Genomic DNA, 13,091 nt, shown 5'->3' with positions numbered 1-13,091 from the left:
CAACAACAAGCCCCTCCTACCACTCCTCTCGACACCCTAATACCTCCTTACTTGTGAATCCTTCCTTTATCATCGATCCTAGGTGACGCATTGAGTGCCTCGGGGACACTCCGTCACCGGTTTAGGAACGGTACACAGAGGATATCAACATTGTTGATATCTGGCGAGACGGACTCTATACAACGCCCATAACACCGAGAGTAGGACCTGTCTGGGCTCTAGTTGGTCTCATGTATGTATCCACCTCTTCCTCTCTCCTTGCGAAGGCACGGTCGCGTCGCGGTCTCGTCTCTGATCCGCCCAGCCACTACGCGGTCACGAATTTGATATCGCGTTTTACTGACGAGCATGCAGCTTCTACCTTGAACAACATCATCACACATAATCATTAATACTTCTCACAACAAAAATGCCTCCCGTAAGTCAAACAAGACACATCAAGGACATGACCTATGGTCATGATCACAACAAACAAACCGCTAACAAATATATCAGAGTCGAGTAACCACCCGGCGGACGGTCACGAACGAGAATGACGAGAATGGTACCGCGTCAATGCGTCTTACCAGATCCAAGGCGGCTGCATCCAATGAGAATGATGTCAAGAAGCCACTCCAATCCAAGAAGACCGCGGTCAACACGCAACCACTCCGCAGACGTGCCGCACTCGGCGACGTGAGCAATGTTGCTAAGGGGGAAGTCATGGAAGGAAAGAAAGCAACTGCTAAGGGTGGCCTCGTGTCCAAAGCAGCACAGCCCACAGGTGTTCAGAAGAACCTGTCGCGTACCAATTCAACCCGATCGATACTTGGTACAAAGGACACGAATAAGAAGGCCGAGGTGAAGCGTACTGGTTCTGGTGTCATGGCAGGAAAGAGAAAGACGAGCGCCACATCCTCAAATGCATTGTCGATAAAAGAGGAAACTCCAGCTGAAGATGAGCAGCCATCGAGAAAGAAGATACACCTTGAGGCCCAAGAACAAAAAGCTATTGAGGAGTCGAAAGAGAACAAGGCTGAGCAGGAGATTGAAGCGAAGGAGTTGGTTAAGCAGTTGCCTGACGATGTTGACGACCTGGACCGTGAAGATCTGGATGATCCATTGATGGTGGCTGAATATGTTGTCGAGATCTTCGAGTACCTGAAGAAGCTGGAGGTTGCTACTCAGCCAAACGCCGATTATATGGACCACCAAGAGGACTTGGAGTGGAAGATGCGAGGTATCCTCGTTGACTGGCTCATTGAGGTTCATACACGCTTCCATCTCCTCCCTGAGACTTTGTTCCTTGCAGTCAACATCATCGACCGCTTCCTCTCGACAAAGGTTGTTCAGCTCGATCGTCTTCAACTAGTCGGTGTCACAGCCATGTTCATTGCCTCCAAGTACGAAGAAGTTCTTTCTCCCAACGTGGCGAACTTCCGTCACGTCGCTGACGATGGCTTCACGGAAGAGGAGATCCTTAGCGCTGAACGATACGTTCTCTCCGCCCTCAACTACGACCTGAGCTACCCTAACCCAATGAACTTCCTTCGCCGCATATCAAAGGCTGACAACTATGACATTCAAACTCGGACCTTGGGCAAATATCTCATGGAGATTAGTTTACTTGACCACCGCTTCATGAACTACCTTCCAAGTCACGTAGCAGCTGGTGCAATGTACCTGGCACGCACTATTCTTGAGAAGGGCGAATGGGTACGTCTGCATTGTACTGCTATTATTTCAAATGCTAACATAGGCCAGGATCCAACCTTGGCCCATTACGCCGGCTACACCGAGGAAGAAATTGAACCCGTGTTCAAGCTAATGGTCGACTACTTGGCACGTCCAGTCACCCACGAAGCCTTCTTCAAGAAGTATGCAAGCAAGAAGTTCCTCAAGGGTAGGCCATGCTCCATCTCAAACTGGTTGACTTGTGCTAATTTACTTCTAGCCTCCATTCTCACAAGACAATGGGCCAAGAAGAACGCTGCGCTCCTCGGTATTGATGTTTCTTTGCCGTTGGACACGACTTCCCGATAAACAAAAAGTCCTTATTCATATTCGTACACAACTGGCTTCCATTGCTCTGTGCTCTGCTGGATATGCCTATTGGATGGGTCACGGACGGAATTTATGATAGATGGATGCGCCTTTTTCAACTACCCATAAACATCAACTTGCTGGATCAGTCATGACCTCGAGCTGGGCAGGGGTTGTGCGAGGTTATCGTACAGTTGTTGAGAGGTGGGGCTGTGCTGCATTATCATTTCATTTTCTATCATTCGGCGTTTATGTGTTTTTCCCGGCAGTACGGCGTATGGCTTTATCCCTCCTGTTGTTATTGCCTCTGAGAACTTGTCTGATTGCAGGGGATTGACACCAAAGCCCGTGCAAGCTTCCATCGCTATTGTATGCGGAGCCGGAGGCTTTTGTGTTGCTAAACATGGTCACCTTTGTAGATATACTCACTGACAATCAATTTTCATTAAGATAAATCCGTTTTGTTGCTATTGCCATGGGGATCCTCGTTCCTCTATAGGCTGGGGACATAAGGTACACATCAATTGTTTTCAAGACAAATTAATGAAGGTAGATAGGCTATGGGGCCCACTGCTGTAGCTAGGAAATATGTATTACTAGAAATCAGAATCACAACCAAGTGCACTCATCGTCAATCTCTTCCAACTTCCTCCTAGGGTCGTGGCATGCTCTCAGCACCAAGTGACGGCCAATTTACTGGCCACTAAAAAGGCAGCTTAAGATCAGCTTCAAGGATCAAAATCAGACTCAAGGTCATGGTTTAATGTAGAACAGATTAAATATAGTCAAACTTGACATCGGAAAGTCTCTGGTTTGCATAATGAGCCTTAGAGTCAATCCCTTTGTAAAGCTTTGGACTCGTACGGAAAACTATACGGATTGTAGAATGATTTACCAGCAGTTCGATCTAATACTCTGGTCATAATCACCTGATTGTTTGCACCTCCATGAATTGGGCAAAAATGAGAGGGACTGTCAATAATCCAGACTTCACTGAAGCGGAAATATCATATGTATTTCGGGCGGTGAGTTACGCAATCTGTAGCACCTACTCAGATAACTTTCCCCGGGGTCATGGCTAAAATTCCAGGCTGTGAAAGTCAACTATCCAGATGGAGTGAAAGTTGAGGAAAGGGGGGTGGCAACCTCAAGCGAGGAACTTTAGCGCGTTCTCGATAAGAGCTGGAGGCTGGAGCTTCATCGTCAGCGAGGCCGAGCCGCAGAGACAACAACACTCGAGAGTCATCCTAAGCTCGCTCCACACACCTTTGCTTCCCTCGGAGCCGAGCATATCAGTCGCCATGTCTCTAGATCCCCCAACCTATCTTTCCTCGCTCCAGATCAACATTCGCCAACGGCCAATTCCCTGGGATGGCGCTGTCCGAGCTGGCACACTCAGTGAAGATCAATTGAGCAAAATCCGAGCTGTTGACAAGGTCAGGAAAGAGCAGAGGAAGGAAGTTGTGGAGAGCGATCTGGCAGGGTATCGTACTCTGTTCTTGGGCGGTGATGGGAAGCCAAGTGTCTTTGAATCGGCCGCAAAGCGCGAAATTGTTGTCCAATACACCTTGGTACTACTTGGCGACTTACTCGATGGTATATATGCCTGTCTGTTTCAACAAATATGGATAAGGAGCTAATGGGGAATTTATAGGTATCCCAGAATTTGCGAAAGCTCTTTCTGAGCACCCAAATCCATACAAGCCTTTCCTACCTCTCCTGGCGCAATCGAGCAACCCCGAGGACCCCATTGGACTTCTCACTTCCACCGTCCTCACGAGCATGATCGCTGGAACACCAAACCTGTCAGAAAAAGCGGCATCGGCAATGCCCCCACTGCTGTCATATTTGTCGACATTGACAAAAGCCTCGGATGGAGGTCTACAAGATATTGCGGTGCTCGAATATTCTGCCCTACTACGGGGGAAGAAAGCAAGAGAGATATTCTGGAAACAAAGAAGTGAAACGGTGGCGCCTTTAATTGAGATTCTCCGAACCGCAGTAGGCGTTGGTGCGAATGGGGATCCTGCCTCGACGTTATGGAGTGGTGCTGCTAGTGTACGAAGCGGCGCTGAAGGAACCTTAGGTGGCGGGGTCGGCTTGCAGTTACTCTACCACGTTCTATTGGTTCTGTGGCAGTTAAGTTTTGAGGGGGCGTCTATTGGTGATGGTCTTGAAGAGTAAGTCGAGAAGGAAGAAATAACGTATGAGGCACAGAAGCTAACTTTTGAATAGCGAGTACGATATTATTCCTCTTTTTACACAACTACTGAGACTATCACCCAAAGAGAAGATCACTCGACTTCTCTTATCATCACTATACAATCTTCTCTCCTCAAACAGGCAATCTTTACTGCCTGCGGCAGTGCTTGCACGCCTCCCGACCCTCTTGCAAAACATAAGTGGCCGTCATCTCACAGATGAAGACCTTCTGGACGACCTGAAAAAACTTAGCGATATGCTTGATGAGTACACGAAAACACAGACCACGTTTGATGAATATGTGGCCGAAGTAAATTCTGGGCATCTCCGGTGGTCACCACCGCATCGACATCCCACGTTCTGGGCAGAGAACGCGCGGAAAATTTTCGAATATGAGAATGGCGAGTTGCTCAAAAAGCTGGCAGTTATCTTGGGTAAATCTTGGGACAATGATAAACAAGTCCTTGCTATTGCATGCAATGATGTTGGATGCCTGGTAAAGGAGGTTCCCGAGAAGAGATACCAATTGGAGAAGTTGGGTTTGAAGACGAAGGTTATGGAGTTGATGGCTGACTCAGACGAGACTGTCAGATGGGAGAGTCTGAATGCTCTGTCGGGATGGTTGAGGTACAGCTTTGAGACGAAGTGATGCTGTAAACCTGGCACTTGTAGCTGTATTATCATGAGCTTTATCACGAGCCCGAATTGGTTGGCCGAATTTTGCATCCAAAGCCCTTTTATACGTAGTTTTCAGTAAGCAGTAATAGCAAGGTAGTGCTGGAATGTTATAGTAGAGAGCAGAGGGAGAGAATTGTTTTAAACTCTGGGTTGACGAATTGAATATCTTCTGAACGTGGTGAACTCTTCCGAGACAACCCCCACTTCCAGAGCCGAGCTGTCTGTCTTATCCCCCCATCCTCCGCGAACTACAACTGACAACACCAACGAAAAAAACCTTCAATTGCAATTGCAATTGCAATACGTTGGCCCATCATGAAGCATCTAAGAGCCATATCAAGTGCTAGCGATGCTGCTCTAGCTTACCGCATTACATCGCGTAGCTCGCGTCCATTTTCAACAGCTCTGACCAGAAGAGGCACATCGCATCCCTGCTCCACAGCATTCACGCGCAACCCGACTCCGCGACAGCTAGGTCTTCCAAAAAGGCTTCAAATACCAGTCCGCCATGCATCGACATCTGCCCCCTCTGTTCCACTCCGCAAAACACCCCTCTACGACCTCCATGTTGAGCACGGCGCGAAGATGGTGCCCTTTGGTGGCTTCCATATGCCCGTACAGTACTCTGCGCAAAGCGTCAGCGCTTCACACCACTTCACCCGCAGCCATGCGTCTCTATTCGACGTCAGCCATATGGTACAGCACCGCTTTAGCGGCCCAGGAGCTACCGCCTTCCTGGAGAAGATTACCCCTGCTTCGATTACGGAATTGGAAACACACAGGAGCGGATTGAGCACGTTGCTGTGGCCTACTACTGGAGGGATTGTCGACGATACCATAATCACAAGATTGGGGCCGGAGCTTTTCTACGTGGTTACAAATGCGGGGTGCCGGGAGAAGGATCTCAAGTACTTCACTGAGCAGTTGGAGGAATTCAAGAAAGCCGGAGGGGAGAAGGTTGACTGGGAAGTCTTAGAGGATTGGGGATTGGTTGCACTGCAAGGACCGTTGAGTGAGGAAATCTTGAACTCTGTGCTCGTGGAACCTGAGGAGGCAAATTTGAAGGAGATGTATTTCGGGCAGAGCAAGTTTCTGAAGGTCAAATTGCTGGGAATGGATCTCTCAAGTCCGTTGTTGGTTAGTAGAGGAGGATACACCGGAGAAGATGGCTTCGAGATCTCGATTCCCGGGGATCAGGCAGTTGCTGTCACAGAAGCTCTCTTGCAGACTGCAACACCCGAACGCCTTCAGCTTGCCGGTTTGGGCGCTAGAGACAGCTTGAGGTTGGAGGCAGGAATGTGCCTTTACGGACATGATCTGGACGATACCACCACACCGGTTGAAGCAGCTCTCAGCTGGGTCATTGGCAAGAGTCGGAGAACTGGTGGAGGATTCCACGGCGCCGAGACTATCTTAAGACAGCTCACGCCAAAGTCGAAGGGCGGCAGCGGCGTTGACAGACGCAGAGTTGGATTGATCGTGGAGGGGGCTCCTGCCAGAGAAGGCGCTGTGATTGTTGACGAGAAGGGCGAGAAAATTGGAAACATCACAAGTGGATGCCCAAGCCCGACCCTATCAAAGAACATTGCAATGGGATACATCAAGGATGGCTTCCACAAGGCTGGCACAAATGTTGAGGTCGTTGTCAGGGGCAAGAACCGTAAGGCTCAAGTTACAAAGATGCCATTTGTCCCCAGTAAATACTGGAAAGCTGCATGAGAGATCGTCCAAACAGAGATTTCTTATGTCCTATCAAGTCATAAACTGAGGGATGAAGATTTGGCAATCTTCGACAATGTCAGGCATTTTTCACTGGGTCAAGGGTTTTAAAAGGGGTGAGGTCGGTCTCAACTACCGGGAGATTATTATCGATTGTAACGAGATGTCGGATTAGGCAAAAAAGAAAAAAAACATGTCAAATTGCGGTTGTCTCTTGTGTCGTTTCACGATTCCCAGAACCGAGAATGGGGCACAAAAAACCCACGTCAGACGCAGAAAATATCATGGCCATCCGAGCAGACCAATGATCAACTGTAGTGAGGACTCTAATTCCTCCTTCTTTGCAACGAGTTCCTCCACATCCCAGTTTGCCCAGACGAACTTGCCTTTCAAGATACCAGCCTCCGGACTTGCTACCCAAACAAGGAACGAAACAGTGAGTTCGACTATCAAGCCATTAAGAACTTTGATATTCGAGGGGAACACGGGAGACGCACCATCATCAAAGGGAAGAACCAAGCCTGCGTCAACACACTTCTTATTCATAGGAGTGTCCAATAATCCCGGATGAACTGTCACGGTCCCGACATGCGGAATTCCCCAGCGCGAAGTACTCCACCATCCTAGTCGCCGCCAACTTGCTAATTATATAGGAGCCCATTCCCGGATGAAGAGTCGGGGTATGTGCACCTGCAGTGCTTACTAGGATCAGCGCGAGGTTTCTAGCAACATGAGCAAGGAAATTTTGGCCCAGAATCAGATCCCCCCTAACGTTTACATCGAAGCTTTTCATGAATTCATCAACGTCAGCGCAGCTCGTGACAGGAACGATATCTGGCAGATAAGGTACCCCGCGTTCGCGACGAGGATATATCAATAGGGCCGAAAGTGGAATGGGTCGTTTCGAAGACTTGGTTAACAGAGGCCTGGTCTAGGATATCTGTGCGGAGGGCGAGGATCGAGACTCTTGAGTGCTTGAATCTCGATCTCTTTCTGGGTGGTAATGAGAGAGATGACGAGGTTCGTCCGATGATGACTAGGTATCTTGATAGACCCGGATTTGGCAAAAGAGCGTGGGTGATGTATGGACCAACCCCTGAACTGCCGCCGGTGATGAGGCGGTGGATAATTTGGGGCGTGAGGGATCGATCAATGGCTGGGTATGAAAGACTTTGGTGTATTGTGGGAAAGCCCTTGTGGGGTTCCAGAACGAGATGTTTTGATGTGAGATATCGTGAGATTAAGATGAGGTCTTTGACTAGGTTCAATACCGGGTTGAAGCCATACATACATGTTCTCCTTAACGATTCCAATATATGACTTACATAGATATGAGTCCCAATGCAAAACCACCTCTTCTCAAATCCCCAGTTCCGCATCTCTGAGCGTTCTTTACAAACCCCAACCCAGGTTTACTCACGGTAAAAGTCTGACCATCATTCCTAGGATTTGTTATCTGGCAGCGAGTTGTTAGCACTCAAGAAACAATTTTGAATTCTTGAGCTTATTCGGCGGCTTTCTAAACTGGCTGCCCCCTTCGAATCGAGAGGAGTGAGGAGGGATTCCGTGTCTTGTTTTTAGAGTTGTCTGCTGGCGTTCTGGATATGTTTTGGATGTGTCTTGGTTGGTTGGTATGGTATTAAAAAAAGGAGAAAGGGGGGGGGGGGTGTCACGCAATGCAACGAGAGAACGAGAATTACAGATATTCGACCTCTGGATTTACTCAAAGACTATTACGATTCTATAAAAGTGGATACACCAATTGCACGAACAAGAGAGGTCACGAACAAATGTACCCGTTATCTTCTGGTATACAAAAAAGGCTTTTCCACATCCTAAAAATCCATCTATATAATTACTCCACTCCATCCAATACAATCATTTTTATATATACATTATCATTCTATCCCACAGTTGTCAATACATACGATGTAATTGCACTCATTCTTTCGCTCGTAAGCTTGAGAGAGATCCGAAGAAGTTCTTGCGCCACATCTGGTTCTTCCTCCTGGAGCCTCTCCCAGTTTCCGCGATCCAACAGCCACGCTACGCAGTCGCGCTCCGCTTGCACTGTTGCGGTGCGGTCCGTTTCAGAGAAGAAGGGAAGTTCCCCACAGGTTGTTCCCGCAACTATGCTCTCAAAGTAACGGCCTTGTGGTAGGTCGTAATCAGCTCGAAGTATACCGTCCTCGAGGAGGTAGAATCCTTTGGCTGCTTCGCCACGACGGTATAGAATTGTCCCGGCGAGATATTGCTTCTTGACGAAATATGGGACGGCACGAAACCAGAAGTCCTCGTTCTTGTCTGTCAGACCTTGGAATGTCTGGAGGATGAGACGTAGAGGCTGCTTGAAATTCTGGTAGCGTGACTCCATAGGATTCTCATCGAGGGTTGTGGCCGCAGCTTGAAGAAGCTGGTTGCGCCGTGGTGAGCTGAATTGGGTATCAATCGTGTGCGAACGCGACCGACCTCGACCTGGAACATCGAGATGGTCGGCAGGAGGGTTGCGGCCGATTCGTTCTTCTTTACTCGCATAGAAAGATCTCAAAAGATCGTTCTCACAGCTCTCCAATGCTGAATTGAGATCCGCAAACATCCTGACTTCATTGCTATCATCGTCTCGGCCAAGACCAACTGCGCGGAGACTCATGCCTAATGGGCCCTCTGGATCGACGCCGCTCATGACCAGGATAACACCCTTTCGACTAAAAACTCTGTTCAGGCGGCTGAATGCCTCCGCAGCCGAGTAATCGATGCCTGTGACGTGCCAGAGGTCAAAGATCAAGAAGCGAATAGGCCGCTCATTGAAAGCTTTATCCTCAATCAGAGCACGGATACGCGTTTCCACGCTCACTATCGTGCCGAAGAAGAGATAGCCGGCTAGCTTCGTGACGTGGATCTGTGTCCCAACGTTCCGAAGATAGCGATACTGGATGGGATTTCTCCGAACTGTCGAGCCAGCGACTTCGCCAGAATAGGAAGCGCGCACTGCTGAGATTCGCGACGTCTGGACCACGAGTGATACAAACGCCAGGCCAATGCCTACGAAGATCCCGACCACGAAATCATAAGTGCCCATGACGAGCACGATTGCGACCACCTGAGAAGTTACAGCACATCAGCCCTCCGCAAAACTGGTTGATTAGAAGAGAGCTTACAGTCAGATACTCAAGGGCCTTGAGCTTTTTCCTCGTATCCCAAATAGCCTCTAGACATAATTCGAACCCAAGCAGAAAAATCAAGGTTCCAACCATCATGACTGGAATAAATCCTATGACGGCGGGACCCAGAAACAAAACCCCCATAGTGAGTAGGGCAAGCATAATTCCAGCCAGCCGGCTACCGCCACCCGCCTTCAGAAAGAGGACACTGTTGGAGTACACTAGGTAATTCTGGATGCTGCCCGCAAACCCTGACAGGGCATTGGAAATGCCGTGAGCAATAAGCTCTCTGTCCAAATCCAAGTTGTCTTCCTTCATACTGAAAGCAAGTGCAGGGACATTGATAGGGACATGCAGTACACCAAAGAAGGTCAATGCAAACATGGCCGGGATGGTTTCCGCTACGGCGCCCCAGTGTACGAGTTTAAAATCTGTCGAAAGTAAGTCGGGAACAGGGAGGTATTAAGGGTTATCTGCGACATACCGTATAAGGTATAGAAATACCACCATGGCTCACCAACCTCTGGGCCCTTGAAAACCCATCCAGTCTTCCGCAGGTTTTCCGTGTCTAATTCATCGAGCGAGAGCACGAAGAAGTAGAAGACCGCCGGGATTGTCAAGATATATGCTGGGAGATAATACTTCGAGGTGATCTTCGATTGGGACCAGTAAAGGAAGACAGCAAGAACCAATGGAATAACCCATAAGATCAAGGTATTCGGCTCAAGCAATTTTTGCAGTGTAGCCACATCGTAATTCAAGTTGCCATCTAGTCGGGCGGTTACTTCAAAGCCTGTGGCGATTAAGAACCAGCCGACTCCCCCAATACAACCAATGAGTATATGTCTGGGGATGAAACCGACGATATACCCAAAGCCACAAGACCCCATTAAGAAGAAAATGAAACCAGTGAGAACAGAGCTAATAGCGTAAGAGGTAATCGTTGTAGCAATGACAGCTTGTGGATTATCCTCTCCCACTTTAGCCATTATCATGAATGCCATCTTGTGAAAGAAAGGGACAACTTCAATCTATATCTTGGGTAAGCAAAGCACTCATATCGGAATGTCAGGCAACAAACCATTTCTGAACCAATTCCCCCTTTAAAGATACTACCCCCGCAAGAATACACTAATTGGGCGACGATAGTGCTAACATAAAACATCGAGATACCGGCTGGGCCAAGCTTTTCAAATATTGGTTGTCCAAGAGGAAACAATATCATACCTGAAAATCGTTCGGATTAGCATTGCTTTAGGGATGCAAGGAGCTGGATTGAAAATGGACAGCCATGCGCTCCCGGTCCAGACTTCTTCGGGATCCAAGCGATTTAGGGATAGAAAGCGTCAGGGAACGGGAAATAGAACATACCATATGACAGAGCATCCAAAATATTGAGCAAAAGACCGAGGATAACTGCAGGAAGACAAGAAACAGGGGCCACAACGGCATCCCGCCAGATAGCTTGCCGATTCCATCTTTTCGGATTCAAAACCGTCCGAGCAAAGTCGACCCCTTTTTCCTGCGGCCATAAGATAATCTTGCGGAACTTTAACCACGAAGGTTCCCTCCTGATATCTTGACCTTCAATGTCATGATGCCCTCCGATCCAGTCAGGATGATGACTCTCAAAAGCTGAATCCTTCGATATTAAAGGTGTTCGCTCTGTAGCGTCTACTCTAACACCGTTTGGCGTTATGATCAGACGTTCCTGCTCCACATCGTCGTCCGTGTGATGCGAGTTCCTGTCACGACGGCCGTCGTCTTCGCTTGGTGATGGTCTATTCGGAGGTTCGTGCCTCAGCATGTCTGACAGGATTGAAGTACCAGGAGATGGCCCACTCTCTGGCGTGACTGGCTCTGATACCTCCTGTATGACTTCGGTGCGGATGTCTTCAGCATCTCGATTCGACGTTGTCTCACTTTCGGACCCTTGATTGAAGTAGGATTCAAGTTGGGTAGGACGTTGGCGAGCTGGCGGCGAAGTACTCCGTACGGATGTTTTGTCTGAGAGGGCGTAGGAAGCTAGCTCTGCCGTATCTTCTCTGACATTTCGAGCATGCTGTGTGCTATCGACAGGTGCTACACGTCTGATTAGTATCTGTAATACGAATTCTTTCGTTTTCTTGCGGCGAACCTAAAGCTCCATGGTACGAATGGTGGACGTATGACCTTATCGGTTCTCTCTGACCAGAGGCAGTAGCAGGGTTGATGGCTGAATTCTGCCCAGAATCCCCCCGGAAAGAACCATAATTGAAATTCGACGTGGCATTGGCCATGCCGTCAACAGAACCTGAAGCTCCCGGTATCGAACGGGGACTTGAACTTGATTGAGAAGCCATCGAGGAAGTGCGGAATCCTCGACCTGGGCGGGAGGCAGAAGACGATGAAAGTGACATGGCACTTCCCCTCTTCTACCACGATTGGAGAGATACCCAGTCCCGTTGGCCTCGCGCGCTCGAGACTCGAGGAACCGGGGGGTGCCCAGAGCAAGATGCAGCAGCAGAGATGCAGAGGAGAAAGGCTATGGGAGATGTGAAGACGAGGGAGGACCCCGACTCTTCCGCTAAGCTAGATAGAGGAGCATGGTTATCTAGGGCGGGTACAGAAATCTCAGAGACTTAGTCGATAGTCGATATCGATAGTCGATCCTTGCAGCAGGGCTTTTCAGGAAATGCATTCCGGCATTCGTGCTTCTATGATCATATCATATCATGTCGATGGTGAAGAAACATGTGATTTTCGCGTTGTGGCGCTGTGACAAAGCACCCGCCACACGAGGGGGATCTTCTGCCTACGGAGTTCTGCACGAAGATCTTGGCGCGTAGCGACGCTGCGTGTTTTGATGCGACATTTTAGGTGCAAAGTTACTCTCCAATAACATCCCAGTTGCCAGAGGCCGAAAGAAGCATCGCGGTTGAGGAGACAGGGATTGAGGGATTTCCCATCAAGGTGCCGGCAATCGATGTCTCAAACATATATGTAAAAATAAACATGCAAAAATAAATATACAAAAATATATTCCATTTTGTATGCGGTGTTGATATTTGCAAACCCCCGTCTACTGCAAATACAATGGTACTCCATAAAATTCTATTCATCACGAGAACGCTGATTGACGCAATTCTAGCGTTACCCGCTGCAAGTTGCAAAATCTGCCTGCAAAATTTGATCCTGGCATGATTGCGGTTTATATTGTTTTGTTCTATCACGAGGTACTACGCTATATACCTTGTACACAACGTCAGATACCCCGTACATGCCTACCTTACCTATCCTACCTCCGTAGAGACGAGTATACCAATATCA

General features: G+C 48.6%; 6 protein-coding genes across 6 annotated transcripts; 3 read left to right on the top strand and 3 right to left on the bottom strand.

Moving 5' to 3' along the window:
• Window positions 1-409: 409 nt before the first annotated feature.
• On the top strand, window positions 410-2,022 carry M430DRAFT_18395 (hypothetical protein; the record flags this gene model as incomplete). The annotated part of the gene is made up of 4 exons (XM_024863863.1): window positions 410-418; window positions 496-1,695; window positions 1,744-1,882; window positions 1,934-2,022. 4 exons carry the CDS (start codon window positions 410-412, stop codon window positions 2,020-2,022), a joined length of 1,437 nt encoding a protein of 478 aa, XP_024721499.1.
• Window positions 2,023-3,323: 1,301 nt separating this feature from the next.
• M430DRAFT_49912 (hypothetical protein) lies at window positions 3,324-4,873 on the top strand (the record flags this gene model as incomplete). The annotated part of the gene is made up of 3 exons (XM_024868100.1): window positions 3,324-3,618; window positions 3,677-4,202; window positions 4,258-4,873. 3 exons carry the CDS (start codon window positions 3,324-3,326, stop codon window positions 4,871-4,873), a joined length of 1,437 nt encoding a protein of 478 aa, XP_024721498.1.
• A 344-nt stretch (window positions 4,874-5,217) lies between these two features.
• Window positions 5,218-6,621, top strand: M430DRAFT_101111 (hypothetical protein; the record flags this gene model as incomplete). Its single annotated transcript, XM_024860681.1, has 1 exon — window positions 5,218-6,621. The coding sequence occupies one exon, from the start codon at window positions 5,218-5,220 to the stop codon at window positions 6,619-6,621; it is 1,404 nt and encodes a 467-aa protein (XP_024721497.1).
• A 282-nt stretch (window positions 6,622-6,903) lies between these two features.
• On the bottom strand, window positions 6,904-7,167 carry M430DRAFT_49910 (hypothetical protein; the record flags this gene model as incomplete). Its single annotated transcript, XM_024868099.1, has 1 exon — window positions 6,904-7,167. One exon carries the CDS (start codon window positions 7,165-7,167, stop codon window positions 6,904-6,906), a length of 264 nt encoding a protein of 87 aa, XP_024721496.1.
• Window positions 7,168-7,310: 143 nt separating this feature from the next.
• M430DRAFT_230868 (hypothetical protein) lies at window positions 7,311-7,975 on the bottom strand. The gene has a single exon (XM_024864832.1). The coding sequence runs from the start codon at window positions 7,908-7,910 to the stop codon at window positions 7,428-7,430; it is 483 nt and encodes a 160-aa protein (XP_024721495.1). The 5' UTR covers window positions 7,911-7,975; the 3' UTR covers window positions 7,311-7,427.
• A 549-nt stretch (window positions 7,976-8,524) lies between these two features.
• Window positions 8,525-12,061, bottom strand: M430DRAFT_100162 (hypothetical protein; the record flags this gene model as incomplete). Its single annotated transcript, XM_024860612.1, has 6 exons — window positions 8,525-9,721; window positions 9,780-10,213; window positions 10,267-10,813; window positions 10,864-11,009; window positions 11,154-11,864; window positions 11,920-12,061. 6 exons carry the CDS (start codon window positions 12,059-12,061, stop codon window positions 8,525-8,527), a joined length of 3,177 nt encoding a protein of 1,058 aa, XP_024721494.1.
• Window positions 12,062-13,091: the final 1,030 nt, after the last annotated feature.

This window comes from Amorphotheca resinae (assembly GCF_003019875.1).
Source record: "Amorphotheca resinae ATCC 22711 unplaced genomic scaffold M430scaffold_5, whole genome shotgun sequence".
Lineage (NCBI taxonomy): Eukaryota > Fungi > Ascomycota > Leotiomycetes > Helotiales > Amorphothecaceae > Amorphotheca > Amorphotheca resinae.
Note: the sequence above shows the minus strand (reverse complement) of the source record. Positions and strands in the feature narration are given on the sequence as shown.